Source organism: Brassica napus, chromosome C1 (genome assembly GCF_020379485.1).
Source record: "Brassica napus cultivar Da-Ae chromosome C1, Da-Ae, whole genome shotgun sequence".
Lineage (NCBI taxonomy): Eukaryota > Viridiplantae > Streptophyta > Magnoliopsida > Brassicales > Brassicaceae > Brassica > Brassica napus.
The window spans coordinates 12096119-12120758 of NC_063444.1; the positions used below are offsets into that span (position 1 = coordinate 12096119).

Genomic DNA, 24640 nt, shown 5'->3' on the forward strand with positions numbered 1-24640 from the left:
TACTTTATATCTAATATGTGGGAATTAAATTTAGGCATTTGATCCTTAATGTGATCTTTCTTCTTCTTTTTTGAAACACTTTCCTCAATGTGTTCAGTTTGTTGAGATTCCAAGTTTTTTTTAAAAAAAAATCTTGCATCTCAAATGGAGATTGTTATATTGAGGTATCACAATATGTAATCTTTGAATTCGTAAGTTAGTAAAAGAAAAAGACAGAAACAGAGGGGATGCTGAGGAACAAACTATGTAGATATCTCTAGCTCCATTAACAACCAAGCAAGGTAAAACATAAAAATAAAAGAAGATTACACAATGGGAGCAAACCATAACTTAGGGGAGTGGAAGCGATCCAAAGGGAAAGGATGGATGGTGCCGGTGGCAATGTCGTAAACACCAGCATTAGGGCCGGACCCAAGGCTAACAAAGTAGATGGAGTTAGGCCTAAGGCCCGGGTACATAGTGGAGGAGAGACAGAAAGCTTCATTCTTTCCATCAAAGATGCAGAGATCACCAATGTCTTCCGTGTAGCTCATCTCCGAATTGGATTGCTTAAACACCGTGAACCGTTTGGCATTGTGGGCAAGACGGTGGTATACCAGAGCTAGTTCTCTATCATGGCAGGTCTGGAAATAGCCGGTAACATGGAAGAATTCACATTCGAGGGAAGGTGACTCCACCAAGTAATGGGTTGTGAAACATGAGAGCATCATTTGTGCGAGTGAATGAGTGAAATCAGGTTTATTCGTTAGACGGAGCGGAGTTAACCAAAAATTGTTGTAATTGGTGGTAACAGGAGGGTAAGTGTGTAGATACCAAGCGCACAAATACTGACTTCCCTGAGTCGTCATATAAAACCTTCGGTGCCTATTTGGAGTAAACAATGCTGGAGGTGTTAAAGTGGTTAGCACACATATAGACATGGGTCCATTTGGCTTCCTCCCCAAGAGCAGCCCTACAGAAACTAAAACGAGGTCCAAGAAACTTCACAGCTAGGATGCAGTCATCATCGTCCTCAGGGGAGGAAGAAGAGAGAGACGCGTTCAAGACACTCTCAGTAGGAGAACTAGGAGAAGGCAGGGAAGGAAGGTCGTGTGTATAGGTTGTCACAGTCTACCACCTTCTTTGTAAGAAGTATGGAGGATTCCTTGTCTGGTCCTTCTGTAAGAAGAGCTAATTAACCATCCACGGGAGGATCCTACAGGCTGTGATCCCAAGAGTTCAGAGGATTCTACCTGGTTTGGAATAATGACCGTCTCCTCCTTCCTCGACTCGAATAGTTTGGTATCTACCACCCTGCCAGCCAGATCCCACTCTGTATCGCCATAAATCAATGACACAGTGTCCTCGTTAAGATACAGATACGGTGTCTGGGCTGTTTGGCTCGATAACAACCGCTCAAGAACTGGCCTCCTCCGTGGAACTTCTTCGGAATTCGGCTTAGAAACTTCTTTTTTTTTCCTCTTTCTTTTTGGTAAAAAAATCCCCCTCAGGAACCCTAGTTCCCAATCACAATGAGGGTACTTGGCCCATATTATACAATAAAGTAGATTATACTCTCTCCTCTTTCCTCCACGTCCTCAAGGAGAGTGGGGCTTTTTAAGACACATGTCACATTTTAATTCTTCATCAATTCTTTTCGTAAACTTGCGAACGAAACCAGGCTATAATTGGGCTTCTATTCTTTTTTTGTTCAGGCCCAATATAGATCTATTAGGAATATTAACATAGATAACATCGCCGACCCTTCCCTGATGCTGAAGCCTCCTCCGATGAATCTCCCGTAACGCCTTCTTACTCCATTGATTTGCCTCTTAAATCCGTTCATTTACTAGCTTCATCCCGCTCCTCCCACTCTATAGCATTTAACCGACCTCACCATCTTCATATGTAACCGGCCGCCATTACCAGGAATGCTATCAAAGAGATGAAAATCTTCAGAAAAGTAAACGTAGCTTCTCGGCCCAATGACGAGCTCCAACAACAAGGTCTCCACTTCCTTTTTTTTCCAATTGTTAATATCTCTTTTTCTGACTATATTCTTACATGTTTCCAGAAGAAGACACAAGCGAATGATTTTGAAGATATCAGTGAGATTATTAAAGCACTTAACATCTCGACGGATGACTTTGCTATTAGGACGACCGGATTCTGAAAAATCAACTTTGCTTCTGGCTCTCGCAGATAAAAATTTAAAGGTTAGTTAACCCATGAAGTTATTTAATATGCTCTGATATTCACATGAATCGTATGTTTGATATTTTTTTTTAATTTAATGGTCACTATGTCTATTAAAAGGTTTTATATTTCAGATAAAATTAGCCTTTTGATTTTTACATAAAACGTTTGTGAGAAGTGAGAATCTTCTATATAAAGTTTAGTTCCAGATTATAGGATATTAGCTACTCCAAAAAGCCACACAGGGGATCTTAGCAAACCTTAGTTCTCTGCAGTACTGAACACTTTTTCTGACTCCCTGATGCCCCCCTCCCCCTCTTGCCATACGCTTCAATAATGCCACTTCTTTTGAAAAGTTGACGGAATTCGCAAAGCCGAAACCAACTGAACTTTTCCGGGTTTCGTCCGTCCGACCAACTACGTGCTTAGGCGAACACCAACAGACAGCTACCTGGTATGTTTTTATGATTTTAGGAGTTAGTTGGTTTCTGTTATATCACATACTTACAGATTTCCACTTAGCAATTTCTTAGGCATACTTGGTGAGGTAAATGCAGTCATGAGCACAATCAACGACCGTTCACAGAGGGCTCAACATGTAATGTACTTACTCTACGTCTAGAGAGGTACTTAGGATTGTTTAATCTCGAGTGGTTATAGTCCATATTCATACGTATGCCTACTGCGTCTCAACATAATTGCATTTTTTCATGGATGTAACCCTCTGTGTCAGTATATTTGACTCCTTAGCTGTTTCCTCTCATAAATAATTTTAAAGGTACAGAAGTGTCCTTGCCACCAGCATCAATCCTAAGATATTTGGAGGTTGTAAACTTTACTATGTGTAGTTTATTCATTTTAATATAGCTTTGGAGTAATGCATTGCATAGAATTTGTTTTTGACCGGATATAACTTCACATAAACTTGATGTATTCTTTGTAGGCCGGCTATTTCTGAGCTCAACATCTGGAACACATATTTACTTTGACACTGAGACAGCTCTAGGAAAAGAGAAGTCTGACAAGTAAGTACCACTCATTTTAAACACCATTTCGTCCACTTAGATTGTATTGGCATCTGATTTCCTCTTTCTTTGACTGTATTCTCCAACTTAACCCCTACCAGACTGAGCTGATGGCACAGAGCAGACGGCAGTGTCGTCAAAGGTAGATCATGTCCAGAAAATATGATTTTAGAGAATAGAGTAGGTATTGAGAGATTAAAGAAAGATTAGAGAAGATTAATGGAAGATTTGTAGAGAGATTAGGTAGTAATCATGTTTAAGGGTATTTAAGAATCATCATGAACAAGAGAGAGAGTCTAGAGAGATAATCCCAAACTTCTTAATTATTAATCTGATCAGAGTTTACAATATATATGAGGATGCAACACTAGGATGAGGGTTTCATAAAGAGGCACTATTACAAGAGATAAGGTTTGCTTTAATTCAAACCATCCAATGAGCTTCTTCCTTGTGCATAAAGCTCCTTTTGCTTTATCCAGCTCTTCTCCAGCCTGTCACACGTGCATCATCTTCCCTTGCAATGGTCTGATGCCTTAGCAAAGGGAATATGGCTTCTCTTCTTCATCCAAAGTTACCCGGGTAACTAGTATAACTAGTATACTAGGATAACTAGGGTAAATTTGGTTTAACCCTTGGAATTTACTCGGGTAACTAGTATTACTACGCCATGTACGGCCTCTTCATCATACTCAACTCCTCATGTCTTTCTCTTCCCATATATTGATTTCATCTCAACACTCCCCCTCAAGCTTAGCTTTGTGAAAGTCTAAGCTTGGATAGCCATGAGATCTTCCTCATTAAAAACCTCACCAAGAAAAACTCATTGGGACAAAACCTTGATGAGGGAAAAAGAGTAAAGACCTCATGACTTAGGGGATCAGCTCCTTATCTTCCCAAGATCTATAAGTCCCAATCTGATGTGGATGGACTCCATAGTCTTTTGTCTTGCTGTCTTGGTGAACAAATCTGCCAACTGATCTTCACTTCTTGTATAACATGGCAAGATCACTCCCAAGACTATCATCTGCCTCACCTTGTGGCAATCTACTTCAATGTGCTTTGTCCTCTCATGGAACACTGAGTTTGTAGCAATGTGAATAGCCGCCTGATTGTCACAATGCATAGTCATTGGTGTTGCTTGCTCAATCTCCAGGTGCCTAAGAATCCCTTTGATCCATACCAACTCGTTGGTAAGCTTTAGCATAGCTCTATACTCAGCTTCAGCACTAGAGCATGATACAACCTTCTGCTTCTTACTCTTCCAAGTAACCATGTTTCCTCCAATGAAAGTGCAATAGCCTGTTGTAGACCTTATGTCTGCTCTATCACCTGCCCAATCAGCATCACAATAACCCACAACTTCAGTGCTTTTACTGCAGCTCATCCATATACCAAGCCCTTGAGTTCCATTCAGGTACATGAGAACCCTCTCCACCATGCGCCAGTGATGCTCTTTTGGAGCTTGCATATGCTGGCTCACTTGATTCACAGCAAAACAAATGTCTGGCCTAGTGATGGTCAAGTATATCAGCTTTCCCACAAGCTTCCTATACAGCTTTGGATCATGGAACAACTTGATGTCTTCAATCTCCCCCTCACTTGGAACCTTGTACCCATCCTCCATGGGCATCTTGGCTGTTCTTCCTCCATACACACCAGCATCCTTCAAGAGATACAATGCATACTTCCTTTGAGAGATAAACAACCCTTCCTTGGATCTGCACAACTCAATCCCAAGAAAGTACTTCATCTCTCCCAAATCCTTTATATCAAATACTGATTTCAAAAACTCCTTGGTGGCTCGGATTCCTTCCTTATCACTGCCTGTTATGATAATGTCATCCACATACACAAGCAAAACAATGATGCCTGAGGGAGTATTGAGAGTAAAGAGAGTGTGATCAAGCTCGGACTTCCTGAAGCCTCTACCATTCAGTGTTGTGCTTAGCTTATTATACCATGCTCTAGGTGATTGTTTCAATCCATAGAAGGCTTTCTTTAGTCTAAGAACATTTCCAGGCTTCACCATTCCTTCAAGACCCGGAGGTGGTAGCATATAGACTTCATCTTCTAGCTCTCCTTGGAGGAAAGCATTCTTCACATCCATTTTCCAAAGATCCCACCCAAGGTTGGTTGCAACTGATAGTACAATCCTAATGGTATGGAGCTTTGCAACAGGTGCAAAAGTATCAATGTAATCCTCTCCATAGGTTTGTGTGAAACCTCTTGCTACCAGCCTTGTCTTACGCCTATCAATCTTCCCATTAAATAAATACTTGATGGTGAAGATCCACTTGCATGACACAGCTCTCTTTCCCTTAGGCAACTCACTCTCATACCATGTATCATTTCTAATCATGGCATCAGCCTCATCATTGACTGAATCCCTCCACTCTTGAATCATCATTGTTTCTTCATAGCTTCTTGGCACATAGCTTTCATCTAAGCTTACCATAAAGGAGTAGTGCTCTTCCAGAAACTCAGCAAAGGAGCACACGGCTTGGGAAGGATGTTCCACAGCCTGGACATTGTATAACACTCTCGTGTTTACCCAGTTTCTCGTGTTTGCCCACTCGGAAGCATCCCTCCTTACCCGTGTGCTTCTTCTCAAAGGAACTTCTACTTGTTCCTCAAAATCTTTCTCTTGTATCTGGATTTCTTATCCAGCTTCCTGACCTTCATTCTGAACTTCTCTTACTAATTCATCTCCACTTTGGACAGGAGAATCTTAGCCTTGATCTCTTAGACCTCCAGCTTCTTCTGAGCCTTGATCTTTTAACCCTTCAGCTTCAGATTCACTTCCCCCCTCATGTTCAAAGTGGGATGGTTCTTCAGCGGCCACTTGAGTAGGCTCTTCACGCCTGCTCTGATCCTGGGACACACCAATACCGAGTTCTTCTAGTATGTTTCTCAAACTAGCAGCTCTATCTGATGGTTGATAAAGTTCTTCAAGCTCCTCCAAATTATTCTCTTCATAATACCCTTTATCTTCCATGAACTTCACATCCCTAGACACCAAGACTCTTCTAGTATTGGGATCAAAGCACTTGTATCCCTTTTGAGATGCGGAATATCCAATAAGCATAGCCTTGGTGCTCTTTGCTTCAAGTTTGTTTCTCATCTCTCCTGGCACCAGTACATAGCACGCACATCCAAATGTCCTCAAGTGATCCAGAACTGGTCGACTCTTGTTGAGTACTTCAAATGGAGACTGATCCTCTAGGATTCTGGTTGGAATCATGTTGATCAGATAGCAAGCAGTCATCACAGCATCACTCCAAAATCTCTTAGGGACACTCTTGTGGAACATCATTGAACGGGCCACTTCCATGAGGTGTTTGTTCTTCCTTTCAGCAACTCCATTCTGTTGTGGAGTGTAAGGACAGCTAGTCTAATGTAGAATCCCATGTTGAGCTAGGTGATCTTTGAATGCGTGGCCTATGTATTCCCCACCATTATCTGACCTGAAAATCTTAATCTTGGCATGATAATGGTTAGTAACATAGCTTTGAAAATTTTTAAATGCATCAAGAACCCTATCTTTTGTTTTAATGAGTGTTAACCAGGTGTATTTGGATTTTTCATCAATGAATGTGACATAATACTTATAATCATCCCTAGATAAACACGGTGCAGTCCAAACATCAGAGTGAATCAAATCAAAGCAATTCTCATAAATAGTGGATGATCTTTGAAACACAGTCGTACAATGTTTGCCCAAAATACATGCCTCACAATCATTATTTTTAAACATGACACCTGGTAACATAATGCTTAAAGTCCTAACATGTGGATGTCCAAGTCTAGCATGCCACAATGCATCTTTACTTAAGGAAGAAACAAAACTAAATGAGAAGCAAGAACTAGAAATGGGACTAAGATCTTCAAGCATATAAAGGTCTCCTTTGGTTGCTCCTTGATCAATCAACTTACTGCTCTTAATATCCTGAAACTTAACATCATCAGGACTAAAAATAACATTGCATTGAAGATCGGTGGTGCATCTTTTGACAAATAAAAGATTAGAAGTAAACTCAGGCATGAAAAATGCTTTAGAGTCCTTATCAAACAGTTTCAGTTTACCAATTCCTCTAATAGGAATTCTATCTCCATTAGCAATCATAACATGTCCATGAGCCGGTTCTATGTCTTTAATCAGGTTTTTATCACTAATCATATGATGAGATGCACCAGAATCAATGATCAAAGGTTTATGCATGTTTCTAGTAATCTCAGTCCTTGATTGTTCATTTTGTTTTATCAGGTTTCCTAGTAATCCTAACATCTTACTAGTTATACTCGACTCACTAGTAGCAGTGTAAGCGCTTTTAAACATGTCTAGTAACTTATCAGTATTACTATGATTACTAGCAGTAGTGTAAGAGCTTTTAAAAATGTCTAGTAACTTATCAGTAGTACTAGGCAATGTATGAGCAGCATATGAGTATCCAAGGGTGTTTCCGAGAGTGTTACCAGACTCCTTAAGAGCTTTGAAGAAGGCTTCAAGGTCATCTCTCTTGAATACCTCTTGATCCATACCCTTTCCAATTAGTTGATGAGATGCCAAGGCTCTACCTTCACTTTCACCCACCTTAGCGCCTGAGCTAGCTCCAGATGAACCAGCACCATTTGCTTCAGCAGAAAGATGAGCCTTTGCTTCCCTATCCATGTTGGACCCACGTGGCCTGAGGTGAGGATGTAGGATCCAACACTCACTCTTCTTGTGACCGGTCCTCTTGCAATGCACACAGCTCCCCTCATACTTTTCATATTTCCTTCCTGAGCTTTTGTATGCAGTCTTGTTTGCTTGCATTCCTTCGGCTTGATGAGCCATAGTGAGCTCACCCTTGCCTCCAAACAGGCCAAGAGATCCCTCCTCCTTCTGAAGTTGCGCGCATACTTCCTCCATGGATGGTAGGTTAGGCGATCTCAAGATGTGTTTTATGACATCCTTGTAGCAAGGATCCAATGTCATCAACAACCCAAACACTTGATCTTGTTCTTTTCTTTCCATAAGAGCTGCTTGATCAGTGGTGTTAGGTCTTAGACTTTCAAGTTCAGACCATAATGATCCAAACTTTCCCATGTGTTTGGTGAGCTCTTCTCCATCTTGCTTCATGGAGTTAATGGCTCTCTTCAGCTCAAACACACGACTGATGTTGGAGACATTTCCAAACGTCTTTAAGAGGGTCTCCCACAAGTGTTTGGGAGTCTCACAGTAGCTGTAAGCTTCAAGAAGAGGGACATCAAGAGATCCTTGCATCACGGAGAGCACCATCAAGTCTTCTTGCACCCACTTCTTTGCTTCAGCTTAGGTGAGAGTCTTTTCCTCTTCACCTTCTTCAGTTTCGTTGGCCACTGGCTTCGGACCATCATCAGTGATGTGGCTCCACAGCCCTAGCCTTCCAATAGCAGTCTTCACAAATCGAGACCACAAGAGGTAGTTTGAACCACCTTTCAACGCAACCGGGACAGTAACTAGCTTGCCGAAGTTGTTTCCCTCCATCTTCTCTTGCTTGAACCAGAAATGACCAGAAATCTTCAAACTTGCAACTCAGCTGAAGAACACACAGTACCAGACTTCAAGAACACACGAACTCAAAGCACAGCACCACGGGACTCAACTTTATCACACAGCTTCACGGAACACTAAAGAACACAAGAGCAAGAACACAAGAACACAAGAGCTAGAGAAAGAAAGAAATGGAACGAGGTTTCTCAATACCAAAGCCAACCTGGCTCTGATACCATATGATTTTAGAGAATAGAGTAGGTATTGAGAGATTAAAGGAAGATTAGAGAAGATTAATGAGAGATTTGTAGAGAGATTAGGTAGTAATCATGTTTAAGAGTATTTAAGAATCATCATGAACAAGAGAGAGAGTCTAGAGAGATAATCCCAAACTTCTTAATTATTAATCTGATCAGAGTTTACAATATATATGAGGAGGCAACACTAGGATGAGGGTTTCATAAAGAGACACTATTACAAGAGATAAGGTTTGCTTTAATTCAAACCATCCAATGAGCTTCTTCCTTGTGTATAAAGCTCCTTTTGCTTTATCCAGCTCTTCTCCAGCCTGTCACACGTGCCTCATCTTCCCTTGCAACGGTCTGATGCCTTAGAAAAGGGAATATGACTTTTCTTCTTCATCCAAAGTTACCCGGGTAACTAGTATAACTAGTATACTAGGAAAACTAGGGTAACTTTGGTTTAACCCTTGGAAGTTACTCGGGTAACTAGTATTACTACGCCATGTACGGCCTCTTCATCATACTCAACTCCTCATGTCTTTCTCTTCCCATATATTGATCTCATCTCAACAGGAAATTGAGCCACTCACCATCTCAGAGCTTAATGAATATGTGATCGCTGCCCAGCCTCAGATGACATATTCACTTCTGTAAATTGAAAACTTTTGGAAATTACACTACTCAATCTACATGTTCTTTGAAATTCCACAGATAATTGAGTTTCTCTTCATTCCAGCTCAAGCTAACCGATGTTAATTAACAAGACAGAGGTTAATTAACAAGACATTCTTTCGATGATTGTTCTCTATATTACATGATTAAAAGGTGTTAATGTGTTTTGATCATCTCTTTGTTCCACAGTCTAAAGGACCTTAAAGCGTTCGCGGAAGCCATAGATGTGGTTAGAGACAAAGGTGTTGCTATGGCTGTGGCTGTGGCTGTGGCTATGGCTATGGCGTCCGCAGAAGACATTGATGCAACGGTGCACGTCCAAAAATTTTCAGAGGTTAAGAAAGCTCTCTAAGCTGATAACTTTTACTGTAATAAGATTGAGAATCTCTATTAGATTTGTTTCTCTGCTGCGAGGGAGTGTATTGGCAAAGCTAATAATATTAAACGTGCATAAAATTTTTTTTGTAGAATATCACTTAGAGCGTAAAAATCTTTGTAGAATAGCATACCAAAAAATTATTTGATGCAATAACTCTGTAATACTAAATAAATTTTCAAAATAATTCTGGGCGAAACCTTTCTAAATCTACATTTAAATCTAAATAACTTAACCTAATAATTATACCAAAAGTTAACAACTTGCATATATCAATACGTATTTTAATTTTAAAACAAACATACGTAAATAGTTACATATTCAGATATCTTTAATTAGTATAGATATCTTTAACTTACGGCCTATTTATTAATTTAGATTTTTTTGTGATTTAAAACTTTCTTCCTTTAATGTGTCCTATATATATTAATTTTTAATACCAATTTTCAAGTGAATAATTATCCGTAAACAGTACCTTTCTTAGGGTTTGCAGGCTTAAAGAAATGTTTGAAAATATAGTATTAAAATTATTATATAAATGTTAGTTTTTAAGATTTTTAACAAACTGTGTTTTTATCAAAGTTTATTATGGTTGTAATATAAATATAATATATGGATCATTTTCTCATTAAGGGTTTGAACATATACATATTGCTATTGTTTTTTACACACGATGTTGTGGTGGATGTTTGAACTATTAATGCAAGCCTTTTTAAACACTACAAGAAAACACAGTTTTAGCAAGGAAATTTAACGAGGAAAATTAATCCTCGTGAAATTACGTTGACTTAACGATGAAATTGCGAGGAAATAAAGTTTCCTCGTAACGGCCTTGTAAAATACCGAGTAAAGCGATTCCTCGTAAAATCGTCGTAAGTTGACGTGGTTATTCCGAGAAAAATGTGTTTCGTCGCAAATTCGTCGTAAGATTATCATGATTTTTACGAGGAAATAACTTACGAGGAAAGAACGAGAAATCCACCAACTTAACACGTTTTTTTTGCAACCAACCTAATATTTCGTCGTAAATTCCTAGCAAAATTCAACTACCAGATTCGAAAATTTTCTATAAATATGGAGGTTTGAACATAATTTTAAGCACACCAACAAGAAAAAAAAACGTGAAAAAATGTCGGGCTTGGGAAATATTTTCGAGTTGCGGAGGTGGATGTATATGCATAGAGATGCTAACGGGAGAGTGACGAAAGAATATCTTGCTGGGTTGGAGCGTTTTATGCATCAAGCAGATTCTACACCGCTCGCCCAAGAAAGCGGTAAAATATTCTGTCCTTGTAGGAAATGTAACAATTCAAAGTTGGCAAATCGTGAAAATGTTTGGAAGCATTTAGTAAATAGAGGTTTCACGCCAAATTATTATATCTGGTTTCAACATGGAGAAGGTTATAGTTATGATCAGAATGAAGCTAGTAGTAGTAATAGCAACTTTCAAGAAAACCGGTTGATCATCAATTGCATAATGCACATAGTTACCATCAGGAGGATCAGCCGATGGTAGATTATGATAGGGTTCATGATATGGTAACTGATGCATTCGTAGCTCATGATGATGAAGATGAAGAACCTAACATAGATTCAAAAATTTTTTATGAAATGTTAGATGCGGCAAATCAACCACTTTACAGTGGTTGTAGAGAAGGTCTCTCTAAATTGTCATTGGCTGCTAGAATGATGAATATTAAAACTGATCACAATCTACCTGAAAGTTGCATGAACGAATGGGCAGATTTATTTAAAGAGTATTTGCCGGAAGACAATGAGTCTGCTGATTCTTATTATGAGATTCAGAAACTGGTTTATAGTCTTGGGTTGCCTTCGGAGATGATAGATGTTTGCATCGACAACTGCATGATCTACTGGGGAGATGATGAGAAGTTGGAAGAATGTCGATTCTGCAAGAAACCACGATTCAAGCCGCAAGGAAGGGGACGTAATAGGGTACCGTACCAAAGGATGTGGTACCTACCAATTACAGATAGATTGAAAAGATTGTACCAATCGGAGCAGACTGCTGGAAAGATGAGGTGGCATGCCGAGCATACTCAGACGGATGGTGAGATGACTCATCCATCAGATGCAAGAGCCTGGAAATATTTTAACAAAGTACATCCGAATTTCGCTAGCAATAGCCGGAATGTGTACCTCGGATTATGCACAGATGGATTTAGTCCATTTGGAATGTCAGGGAGACAATATTCATTGTGGCCAGTCTTTCTTACGCCATACAACCTGCCACCGGAGATGTGCATGCAACGGGAGTTTTTATTCTTGACCATATTAATACCCGGTCCGAAGCATCCAAAAAGGTCACTTGATGTTTTCTACAACCACTGATAAAAGAGTTGAAGGATTTGTGGTCAACAGGGGTGAGGACGTATGACTGCTCAACGAAGAAGAATTTTACGATGCGAGCTATGCTTTTGTGGACCATAAGTGACTTTCCTGCCTATGGGATGTTGTCTGGATGGACTACACATGGGAGATTAGCTTGTCCATATTGTAATGGAACGACAGATGCATTTCAACTGAAGAATGGTAGAAAGACAAGTTGGTTCGATTGTCACCGTCGATTTCTTCCAGTTGGCCATCCGTACCGAAGAAACAAGAATTTGTTTAGGCACAAAAAGGTTGTGAGAGACACTCCTCCTCCATATCTAACTGGAGAACAAATTGAAGCGCAAATCGACTATCACGGAGCTAACGAAACAGTTCGCTGGGGTGGTAATTGGCATGTCCCTCGTAATATGCCTGATTCTTACGGTGTTCATCACAACTGGCACAAGAAGAGTATATTTTGGGAGTTACCATATTGGAAGGATCTTCTTCTGCGCCACAACCTTGATGTGATGCATATAGAGAAGAATTTCTTTGAGAACATCATGAATACAATATTGAATGTCCCAGGGAAGACAAAAGACAACATAAAATCGAGGTTGGACTTGCCGGATATTTGCTCAAGAAGTGAGTTACATATAAAAAGCAATGGCCAAGTTCCCGTTCCAATTTTTAGATTGTCTTCAGAAAAAAAGTCGGTTTTGTTCAATTGGGTGGCATCAGAAGTGAAGTTCCCTGATGGGTATGTTTCAAATCTTTCAAGATGTGTTGAAAAGGGTCAAAAGTTCTCCGGGATGAAGAGTCATGATTGTCATGTCTTTATGCAACGACTTCTGCCATTTGCATTTGCGGAGCTACTTCCAACAAACGTACATGAAGCACTTGCAGGTAGTTTACAATAGGACAATAATATTAAATTGGTTTAGTTTACAATAATAGTATTTGACTAACAATGTGTTTAATTGTTTTTGGAATAGGCATTGGAGCATTTTTCAGGGATTTGAGCACACGCACTCTTAAAGAAGAAGTCGTAGAACAGCTTCAGGAGAACATTCCTATCTTATTGTGCAACTTGGAGAAGATATTTCCTCCAGGCTTTTTTGACGTGATGGAGCATCTAGCTATCCACCTCCCATATGAGGCATTGCTTCGTGGACCGGTACATTACGGATGGATGTATCAGTACGAGCGAGCCATGAAATATTTGAAGGGAAAAGCAAAGAACCTCGCCAAAGTTGAAGGTTCTATAATTGCTGGAAGTTTGACAGAAGAAGTTTCTCACTTCACATCGTACTACTTTGCGTCAAAAGTACGTACCCGAAGAAGAGCTCCAAGAAGATATGATGATGGTGGCGTTGCGCCCACATATGCAGTTGTTGGTGTTCCAGAAATCTTTAGCCAGATTGGACGACTTGGTGGGAAATCAAAACAGGTTTGGTGGTCGAGTGAAGAAGACGCTCATAGTGCACACACCTATATTCTACTCAATTGCGAGGATCCATTGATGCGTTATTTTGAAAGGTAACTTAAATTGAGTATACATTATATAATTGAGAGAGATTAATTCATGTAAAATGTGATTTTACAGCATGTTTGTTTCACAAGTCGAAGAAACATTTCCTGGTATATTCACAAGTGACGTAGACAAAAGAAAAGATCAACACTTTGTTAAGTGGTTGAAGAATCAGGTATTAATCAAATACTTTTAAAATTTTCATACATGAATGATTGTATTTCAACGTTCTTTTTATTTTTAAATAGGTTGATTATGACGACGATGCAGATTATCCTAAGTGGTTACACGAAGTAATTCAATCTCCACTTGTAAAGGTCACCACATCACAGATGTATTTCACACGAGGCTATACTTTTCACACATATGAGTATGGTAAACAGCGGGCAACCAGTAACTATGGAATTTGTGTGAAAGGAGAAACAGATTTCTACGGAATCTTGACGGAGATTATTGAAGTCGAATTCCCAGGGATATTGAAGCTAAAATGCGTCCTCTTCAAGTGTGAATGGTTCGACCCCGTCGTCAATAGAGGTGTTCGGTTGAACAAATTCGGTGTAGTAGATGTCAACGGTGGCCGGAGGTACAACAAATTCGAGCCCTTCATCTTAGCTTCACAAGCAGACCAAGTTAGCTTCCTTCCATACCCTCGGATGAGAGAGTCGGGTATAAATTGGTTAGCCGTGATCAAAGTTACACCTCGAGGACGAATCATCATAGGAGAAGAACCACCATTGCAAGAAGAACAAATAAATGAAGTTCATGAACCTGAACAAGAAATTGATGACATCCTTCTCATTGATCCGCATAATCACGAGTATGAAGATCTTACCGAAGATCCCACGGAGGAAGCTGTTGAAGACGAGTTTCATGAAAATGATGATGTTTCAAGTGATGACGAGAATGTCGATGAATCCGATTAATGTATTTGATATTTGTATGAGTTTGATTTATTATATATAATTAAAGATAATGGGAGTTTATTTATAAATAAGATATCGACATTAATTATAAGTAAAGGAATTGTGTTTTTATAATTTTCGGTTTGGATTAGAATGAATTGCTTGAGGTTAAAGGATAGAAGTGTTTGATATATGAAGTAGAAGATAAAGAAGATGTGGTTTGGGGTTTGGGGTTTCGTTTTAGGGGTTTAGAGACAGTCGTCGTACTTTCCACGTTACCTCACGGGAATTTTACGACGATTTATAATACATTACCTCGCATATTCCACGGTAACAGTAAACGTCGTAATAGCCTCGTGAACTTACGTGGAATAAGAGACGCTTTATAATTAAAAAAGCGGACCTCGCTTATTCCACGTAAGATCAAAACGTCGTAATAGCCTCGTGAACTTACGTGGAATAAGAGACGCTTTATAATTAAAAAAGCGGACCTCGCTTATTCCACGTAAGATCAAAACGTCGTAAGAGCCTCGTGAACTTACGTGGAATGAGCGAGGTCCGCTTTTTATTTTTTATTTTTCACTTTACGACGTTTTGATCTTACGTGGAATAAGCGGTAATATAAACCCTAAACTAAAAATGAAACCCAAATGCGAAATCCCTAAACCCCAAATGTGCAAACCCTAAAACTCCCCATCCTACTTCATATAAACTAAAAAAAAATTATTTTCTATTTTATATAAACTTAAAAAAAAAAAGAGAAGAAAGATATTGGAAACACATATGACGAGATACGTAAGTGTAGCCCACATAAATCTACATCATTTGTATTCAAATATCTTCTTCTTTTTTTTTTTTTTTTAAACCTTTCATATTTGATTTGTAGAGTGTGTTTGATTTGTTGTGTGATATGTCAAATTCAAAATTTGTAAAATAGTTGTTCAACGTATTAAACCTTTCAAATTCAAAAAAAAATATATATTGAAGTTAAAGGGTTAGAAATATATGAAGTATAAAATAAGAAATATAAGAAAGATAGGGTTTGAGGTTTGGAGATAAGAAAGATAGGGTTTGAGGTTTGGGGTTTAAGATTTTAGGGGTTAGCAAAAAAAGCCTCGCTATTTGCACGTAATGTCGATGATAAAAACAAAAATCGTCGCAAGAACGACGTAAAATAAAACACGGGCCTCTGTATTTCCTCGCAAAAAAAACACGGGCCTCTGTATTTCCTCGCAAAAAAAACACGAGCCTCTGTATTTCCTCGTTAATTTGCGTGGGCCTTGCGACGAAACGAAAGACGGGCCTCTGTCTTTCCTCGTCATTTTGCGACGAATCTTCGAGGAAACCTAATCCTATATATAGGCGAAACCGCAGCCCTCTTCATTTCCTCTCTATTTCCTCTCTACAGCCTCTCTATTTCCTCTCGCCATGGTAAGTCTCTCATTCCTCTCTAAGTAGTTTAGGGAATTTAGATTAGGTGGTTAGTTTAGGGAATTTAGTTTAGGAAATTAGTTTAAAAAATTTAGGTTTCGTAATTTTATTAATTACGTAGTTAATACTGTTCATAATTTTTTTTTTTACTCTTGATTTTAATTTAGAAATTTAAATTTTGCAGACTATTCGCAAGCACCAGCGTACTGCTCACTACTCGCAGATGTTCGGTCAACCGGGTAGTCGGTTAGACCCGCCTTCACTTCCCGGTTCTTCTTCAGCTCCCGGTTCTTCGGGTCAGCAGGAGACCGTCCCCGAGACTCAATCTTCTCAGAGAGTCTCGCCTTCTTCTACGGCATCGCCATCAGTTCCTCATGTGCCTCCTCCGATAGCTCCTCCTCCGATGCCAGCTCCTCATGTGCCTCCTCAGATGCCCGCCAATCAGGTTCATGCTGATTTGATGGTGCCACCGAGTTGTCCTTACTCTCAGTACACTGTTGAGGACATTCTCGGTTTGCCAGGCAGAGAAGGCTTACCGATCATAGACCCCGACCGACCTGACGGAACTCTCTGGTATGTATGTTACATTAATTTTTTAAAATTCATTTGTGACTTTAATAAATATTTAAAACTTTAAATTTGTTTTTTTTTTCCAGGTTTGGGGTTGATAACTGCCTTGCAACAGAAGTAACCGAGACGATTAAAGGTTACTTCTCCATGCCACATCCCAACTGGAAATCTCCTCCGATCTACATCAGAAGGACGTGGTTCAAGATTTACGCTGTAAGTTTTTACAATTTATTCCTGATTTATATTTTTTAAAATTTTATTTTTCTAAACTAATTATTAATATTTTTTTTTTGCAGCAAAATTTAATTGGTCCATGGGGGTCAATGAGAAGGTGCGGAAAGAGTTTATCGACAAGGCGAAGAAACGTTTGTTGGACACGGTCTCCAACTGGAAGGGTGACTGGATCGTGAAGGGCTATGAGCGGGGCAAACCCGCAACCATCACCACGGACGTGTGGGATGGCCTCATCCGTTATTGGAGGGATCCTGATGCAATGAGAGTCGCCCAGTCTTGCTCCGCCTCCCGTAACTCGGTAGATGAGCACGGCCACAGGGCGATGCAACATAGTACGGGCCAAAAGCCACACGCCCGCGCCCGTTTGGAAATGGTACGTAATTTAAATATTTAACTTTTTAATTTTTAATATATATATATATATATATAATAAAAACTTTCTTAACTGTTTTTAGGCCAAGGAGTTGGGACGTTTACCGACTCTTATGAAACTTTTCGATCAGACCCACAAGAACAAGGCGGGCGAATTTGTAGATGAGAAGTCTGAGAAGATCTACAACGATGTGGCAGCTCGTATTGACGAGCGTGAGACCCAGCTGGCGCAGGAGTCCGCCGACGGATCACCCGTCGTCTTATCCACAATAGAAGTGGATAGAATTTACGAGGAGGTAAATTTTATATAAATTTTTTATTAATTCCATTTTACTTTAAAATTTAAATTTTAATATATATTTTATTTTTTTAAGGTCGCTCCTAGGAAAAAGGGACGTGTGTTGGGGATTGGTTCCGTCAACGATGTTCCGAGAGCGACTTCCTCTTATGGCCAGAGACGGGATGATGAAGTCTCTGAGCTGCGCGACGTGTTGGAGACGACACAACATCAGCTGTCGTCGACACAAAACGAGTTGGCCTCGACAAAAACGTCGTTCACAGCTCGTATGAGTGGTCTCGAGAACTTCTTGGACGTCATAGCGGCCACAAATCCGGAATGGGAGGCCATGTTCAGGACCATGAAACAACAAAACCCCATTCCAGGCGAGGCATCCGTGCAAGTCAACGAGGCAGATCTCTCGAGAAGGAGCGAGGAATTCTACGACGCGGCAATGCAGCATTAGTTTTTTTTTGTTATTGTATTTTAAAATTCAAAACTTATTTATATATTATATAATTTCATTTTGATTCGGCCAAAAAAAATATTTTCTATTCGATTTAATTTCAATTAAAATTTTATTAATAAATTAAATAAATATAATTTTTATTTTATTTTTATTTATAAATTCAGTAAATAGAAAACAAAGTAATTTCGTAGCTAATTCCCGATGTATTAACGAGGAAAATTAACGACAAAATCTCGAGGAATTATTAACGAGGATTTTAAGTGGATTCGTTTTCGTATACTTTACGATTCTATTACGATGAATTACTTTCGTGTTATTTACGTTTTTATTACGACGAATATATTTAGAGGTTTTTGCGGGTCTTTTACGACGAATCCTTTTCGAGTTACTTACGAGGAAACACAACGACCGCATTACGTGGAAACCCCACGTGGTCTTTACGACGAAACCTTAATTCTTCTTTACGAGGAAAATATAACCTCGCTAATGAACGAGGAAATGGCGACGAATCTTCTCTTACGACGAACATATAACGACGAAACGCCTTTCATCGCCATTTCCTCGTAACCCTTCTTTTACGAGGAAATAACGAGGATTTTGGCCGTCGCTATACTTGTATTTTCTTGTAGTGAAAAATCAATCATCATACACCTTTTTCTTTTGTAAATTCTGTCAACATGCAACCTGGATAACCTTCCCATTAAAATTCTTCACACTTGATAACCTTGAAATCCAGTTTATGTTAAAGTCAGATGTTTAGTTGTCAATACCAGCATTAATTTTATTCAGGCCTTGCTTGGCATATTTTGCGCCTGCAGCTCTGTTGTTATGAGCAGTCCTAGGAGTTATTCACTGTTAAATGCATGTTACATGTTAAAATCTTCATTGTTTACATGTTATTCACAATTAGAATTTGCCTAGAACAACTCCGTATACAAGACCATAAGCTACATTTATGTTTAACCACTAAATAAACCCACAAAATTAACAACATAAAATAACAAAAATATCAAGCTATCCGCGCTCCACTGGTCATTATATAGAATATAATCATTCCTCATGCACACTAATTGCAATAATCATTAAATAATTTTTTTTTATTAAAATAAATAATCTAATAATTTATGACGGATATTGTTGTGATTCAGATTTATGATGACAAATTTATATTTAGTCTATTAACAGCCATGGTTTTGGCAGACTCTAGGGTATTTGCCAAACGCTAATAATATCAGGCATACGTTTTGAATATTTAGCAGATTTTATGTATTTTAATAGTATAGATTGTTTTTAATAAATCGCCTTTAGAAACTCTAACCATAACAGCTTATTGAATCATGGATTTGAGAAAATTCAAAATTTGAATAAATCCAATAAAATCCGAAATTTGGGTAAATCTTATAAAGATTTGTTACAAATTTTATGGGTTTCGAAGAAATTTCAGAGTTTTTGAAAAAACGTTTTATATTTCAAATATTAATAAACAAAACTATGTATATTTAGTGTAATTTAAATCTAATTGAATAACTCATTATATTTAATATATATATATATTTGTGAGATCCTCACGAAAAGTTTCTCACCGATGATGATCTAATAGCATGTCCAACGGTGGGTTGAAACATAGTATCTTAACTTTTTTTAAATGAAAAAATGGCAAATAAATGAGAGAATGTCAGAAAGTGTGTTTGCAGAGATGTTTTAACAACTTCATTAGAAATTGTCTTGCTAAATGTCATCACATGATTAGTTAAATTTTTGTTATCAAATAAAACTTAATTCAATAATCTATTTAAATTTAAAATATTATTATTACTACTTTTTACCCATGTTCTAAAAGGCGGCCGCCTAGGCGCTACGCGTCACTCTTCCGCCCCGATTTATGCCAAATCGGTTTAAAAAAATCCGATTTTTTCCGCCTAGGCCGCCTAGCCGCCTAGACGGCCGCCTAATGTATTTTTTTATTATTTTTTATTATTTTTTTATTATTTTTTTATTTTATTTTTATTTTTATTTTATTTTAAATAATATTTTTATTTGTTTATTTGATCTAAACTTTTATAAATATCATTTATATTCATAATTTTGATGAAAATTACACTATATTAAGTTTATATATTCTATTTGTGTGTTTTATACAATCTTAAACATGAAAATGTATTAATGTTATACACAATTAAAGATTAACATGTTTTATAATATAATAAACCATCTAAAAATTCTGCCCCGCATAATTTCCGATTAATCCCCAATTTTCTCTTTAGACGCTAGGCCCAACCCGACCGTCCGACTAGCGTCTAGCGCGTTCCCGAACAGGGCGTTTTACATACCTATTAAGTTTCCAAACCGTTGGGCATGCTCTAACACCGATCGTTGTTTTTTTTTTTTGAATGCGCCAAGCTGCCAATTCTATTGGTTTTCTGGTAAAAATGAACTTTGTTTGGCTGCCAATTCTATTGTGTTTTCTGGTAAAAATGAACTTTGTTTGGACTAGGTTCATGTGCGAGATATGTCGACACCAATAACTCTGTGTAGCATCCAAAATTATAAATGACCATTACTGTCTTCATATATCTCTGTTAATCCATTTAAGGATGATGAAGACTGAAAAATGGAAACGTTGAAATGGTATTTCCAGCATCTAGACGTCTGAATCATTCACATTCTTTTTTGTACCTTATGAAATTAACATACTTATCTTAACAACATTGTCATAATATCATTCTTAAGGTACATAAAACCCGATGATTACCATAACAACGAACATATCAAATCATCTTACAAAAACAAACCGTTACATAGAAAGGAAACGCCAGAACACCCCATTTTTATTTATTATAAACCACCTTATTATTCAAGAAACCGAGATATATAGTGATAGTGATGATGATGATGGTAATCATGCATGGTGATAATTAAGCTTTGATGACATGGTGGTCCATGTCAGCAGCCATGCTCTTGACGAATTTCATGTAGTTGCTTGGTTCCGGAAAGTCATCGTTACGCTTCTCCCATATCATAGTGATTTTGCAGACGCAGCCATCCTCCGATTGGGGAATAAACTCGAAGACGACGTCATACACCTTGAGCTGTTCCATCACGTGACCTTCAAGTCCTCTAAATGTCACCGCTTTCTTCTCATCGTCTATCTCCCTCCTTTCCTTAAATACCTCTGGCTTCCCATCTTTATACACGAACACATGTGTATGCTAAATCAGAGAAATGGACTCTATTTTCTCATGTATATAAAAGTAAAAACTCTATTTTCTTATGTATTATTCTTTCATATGTATTTTCTAGGTACTTGTGACAAATCGGAAAACTATATTACATATATGTATACTCCTTTCCTTAATTTGTCTCATATAACCAGAATCATAATTCAGTACTAAAACCTTAGTGTCATACAAGGGCTGTATAGGCCTGTAGTTTAACTCACCAGTGTGTCTTTGTGTGCGCATAAAGTGTTGGAATATATATAGAGACAGAAGTAAAGGTATAAGTAATACCGCATGTGTAGTTCCAAGTCTTGATGGCCCCGTGAGAGTCCCATTCACCGTCGTGAATGGTGACACCTTGGATGTGGTGGCCGATGGCGTCAGGGAAAACATGGTTCTCGTTCCTCCACCTCCTGTAGTGTTTCTCCGCGTTCCCTTTTAGCGGAACCTCTGTCACGTATGTTCCCGACGTCGCCATTTCTCTCTATCGGTTTAAAGCTCGACTTGTTTTTTCTTAAATTGTTTTGGTTGATGAAATAACACTTGTCGTTTGTAAGGTTTATATAGTGATGAACGTGACGGTAAAAACATGTTTATACCGTGTCTTTGATGAGTTATATAATGTTAAATTTTCAAGTGAAATCAAATTCTCCGTCGCATTATCAATGTGGGTTGTTGGCACCGCATCATTTAGAAGATAATAATGCCCCATACACATTTATAGTGTCTATTTCTTCTCTTCTTCTTTTTTCCACCTACGCTATTAGTTGAGCATTATTGCCACTGGGTCAACAAAGAATGATTTGTCGATGTAAGTTCTACGCTTCGAGCTTAGAATTTATCTACTGTAAATTTATTGCACCGATTAATCATTATTTTACCTTTTTGCGGACTATAGTGAAACTCCACTTCCAAGTGATCTTGTAAAACAATATTCTAGGCTTCACTGAGCCGAATCCAAACCTTCTAGACTTTTAGTGTGCTTAGTCATGACGTTTCACAACTGTTACGAAACTGTCTCGGATCACTCTAATTTGCATCAAATATTTAAGCAGCTATACGAATAGAAAATTCTTCACAAATTTAATTTAGTGTTGCAGATCATCAATCAATATTCATACTTCATATATTTTTATAGAAAAGAAATTACATGACCGAGTTCGATCCAATTCATGGCATGGTGATGCATTAAATTGTTCGGACTGGGTTTGCTAGTTTTTAGCTGGACTCCATTATGAATTGTTGTCCGAAAAGTAGAAAGGCGAACTTTTTGTGAGACCTAAATTATTGGCCATATCCTAAAACTATTATAGTCATATCTTTATGAAATCTGCCGTGTCTATCTATAATAAATACATGTTTGAATAAAATTACAATCAACTTAGGGTAGTCTAATGTACCATGGAATTAGTCCAAAATTCCAAATCTTTCGATTATTATGGACTATCTAATTACTAAATAGTAGGGTACTGAAGTTCAAATCTTTCTAGTTAGATGTTTATGAGTAGAATTTGGTTTGATCTGTGATGATAGCGGCATAGTGATTAATATGTTTGCGCGTATCATGGTTGTAAGAGATATCGGCATGTCCGTCTGTCTAGGGAATTATGGTGACGATATAGCAATTAACTCCCACAAGATCCCATTTATTATATATATAACTGGAAACAACTTAACATATTTATTAGGGATGATGATACGATCATAGATTCATAATGATGATATTGATTGTGATGATGATGATGCTGATTAAGCTTTGAGGACGTGGTCCTCCATATCAACAACCAAGCTCTTGAGGAGTCTCATGTAGTCGCTTGGTTCGGGGAAGTCATCGTTGCGCTTCTCCCATATCATAGTGATTTTGCAGATGCAGCCATCTTCAGACTTTGGAATAAATTGGAAGATGAGGCCATAAACCTTGAGCTGCTCCATCACGTGACCTTCAAGTCCTCTAACCGTCACGGATTTATTTTCAACGTCTATCTCCCTCTTCTCCTTAAAGATCTCCTGCTTTCCATCTTTATATGCATGTTTTCATAAGTTAAATTTGGTTCATATCATATAATTGATATGCAATGATGCAATAATTTCCAACATCAGAAACTTGAGCGGTATATATTAGTCCAGAACCGGTCATGAGTATAGCCAACTGAAACATTGATTTTAGGTCGCAAATTTTTTTCAAACTAAAATAAACATAAGCCTCAAGTAATTTAAAATATTACTAAAATCCTTAATAAATTGTTTAAGCCTCCAAATCTCAGTAGCGACCATATTACTACCAAAAAGTCACAACTAATTCACCTCAGTTGTGGTGTATATATAAAGTGTTAACTATACAGAGAGAGAATCAGGTATATATTTTTTTTTTTTGTAAAAAAGGATTTCAATTAAAATTGCAGAAAATAAATAAAATGTTACAAACCAAGATGGCTAGTGTATCATGGTCAATAGACCCAATAGAGTTTTTATAAGTGAACACATATCATTAGAACTTAACCCATAACCCATAAGGTCAAAGTTGAGTTAAAAGCATTTTGGCCCATTACTGGCCCAAGTGGAGAGCACGATCATCTTCCGTAACGGAGAGACGTTTACAGTCAGTCCCGATTCAATCAGTTTGATCCCAGCCAGTCTTGCATCATAGCACTAGATGATCGAGGGTTTTCAACTCTGATACTCTGAATCCTGTTTCTGATTAGCCTGTCCAGCCCTCGAATGATTAATTCTGGTGATCTAAAGATGGCACGGTGGAGGCGATCATTACGCTCACGCCAGATGAAGTAGATAGTAGACTGCCAGCAGAGAAGGGTAAGACGCTTACTGTGTTTGGTACTAGTTAATTGCATCAACTGAAATACTGTCGCTTCCCAGTTTTGCAACGCATGGAGTCTTCTTCGGGAGGCAATCGCAGACCATATCACACAAGCGAAGGGGCAGTCGAAGAACATATGGTTTCTGGATTCTGGCTGAGAGTTAGAGAGGAGACATGTCGGTGAAACATCAAGTCCCCAGCTTATCATTCTATCCTTAGTTGGGCATCTATCAAGCATCACCAGCCATGTTAAGAAGCTCTGTCTTGGGATTCCAAACGACGACCAGACCAGATGAGACCAATTCACAGTTGCGATGCTCCCTCTTAAGTAAGTATACACTTCACCAGTAGAGAAAGCATTACTTGTCCTACCCGCAATTTCCCATTCATAACAATCTTCTTCTTCCGTTAGCACCAGTGTTGTTAAATATGCTTGAAGCTCAATCTGGTTCTCTGTTCTAGCAGGCGGGAGGGTCCGGTTTCCA

General features: G+C 38.4%; 1 protein-coding gene across 1 annotated transcript; it reads right to left on the bottom strand.

Annotated features, from left to right (window-relative positions):
- Positions 1-20764: 20764 nt before the first annotated feature.
- Positions 20765-21969, bottom strand: LOC106374540 (MLP-like protein 328). The gene is made up of 2 exons (XM_013814545.2): positions 21632-21969; positions 20765-21306 (listed from the first exon to the last, which is right to left on the bottom strand). The coding sequence occupies exons 1-2, from the start codon at positions 21816-21818 to the stop codon at positions 21038-21040; spliced, it is 456 nt and encodes a 151-aa protein (XP_013669999.1). The 5' UTR covers positions 21819-21969; the 3' UTR covers positions 20765-21037.
- Between the last annotated feature and the right edge of the window lie 2671 nt (positions 21970-24640).

Bases quoted from the DNA above. Each gene is read 5' to 3' on its own strand.
- LOC106374540 (XM_013814545.2), bottom strand. From the start codon at position 21,818: ATGGCGACGTCGGGAACATACGTGACAGAGGTTCCGCTAAAAGGGAAC. The intron at 21,307-21,631 runs GTATTACTTATA...TCGTGTATAAAG, and splicing joins GACTTGGAACTACACATGCG to ATGGGAAGCCAGAGGTATTT.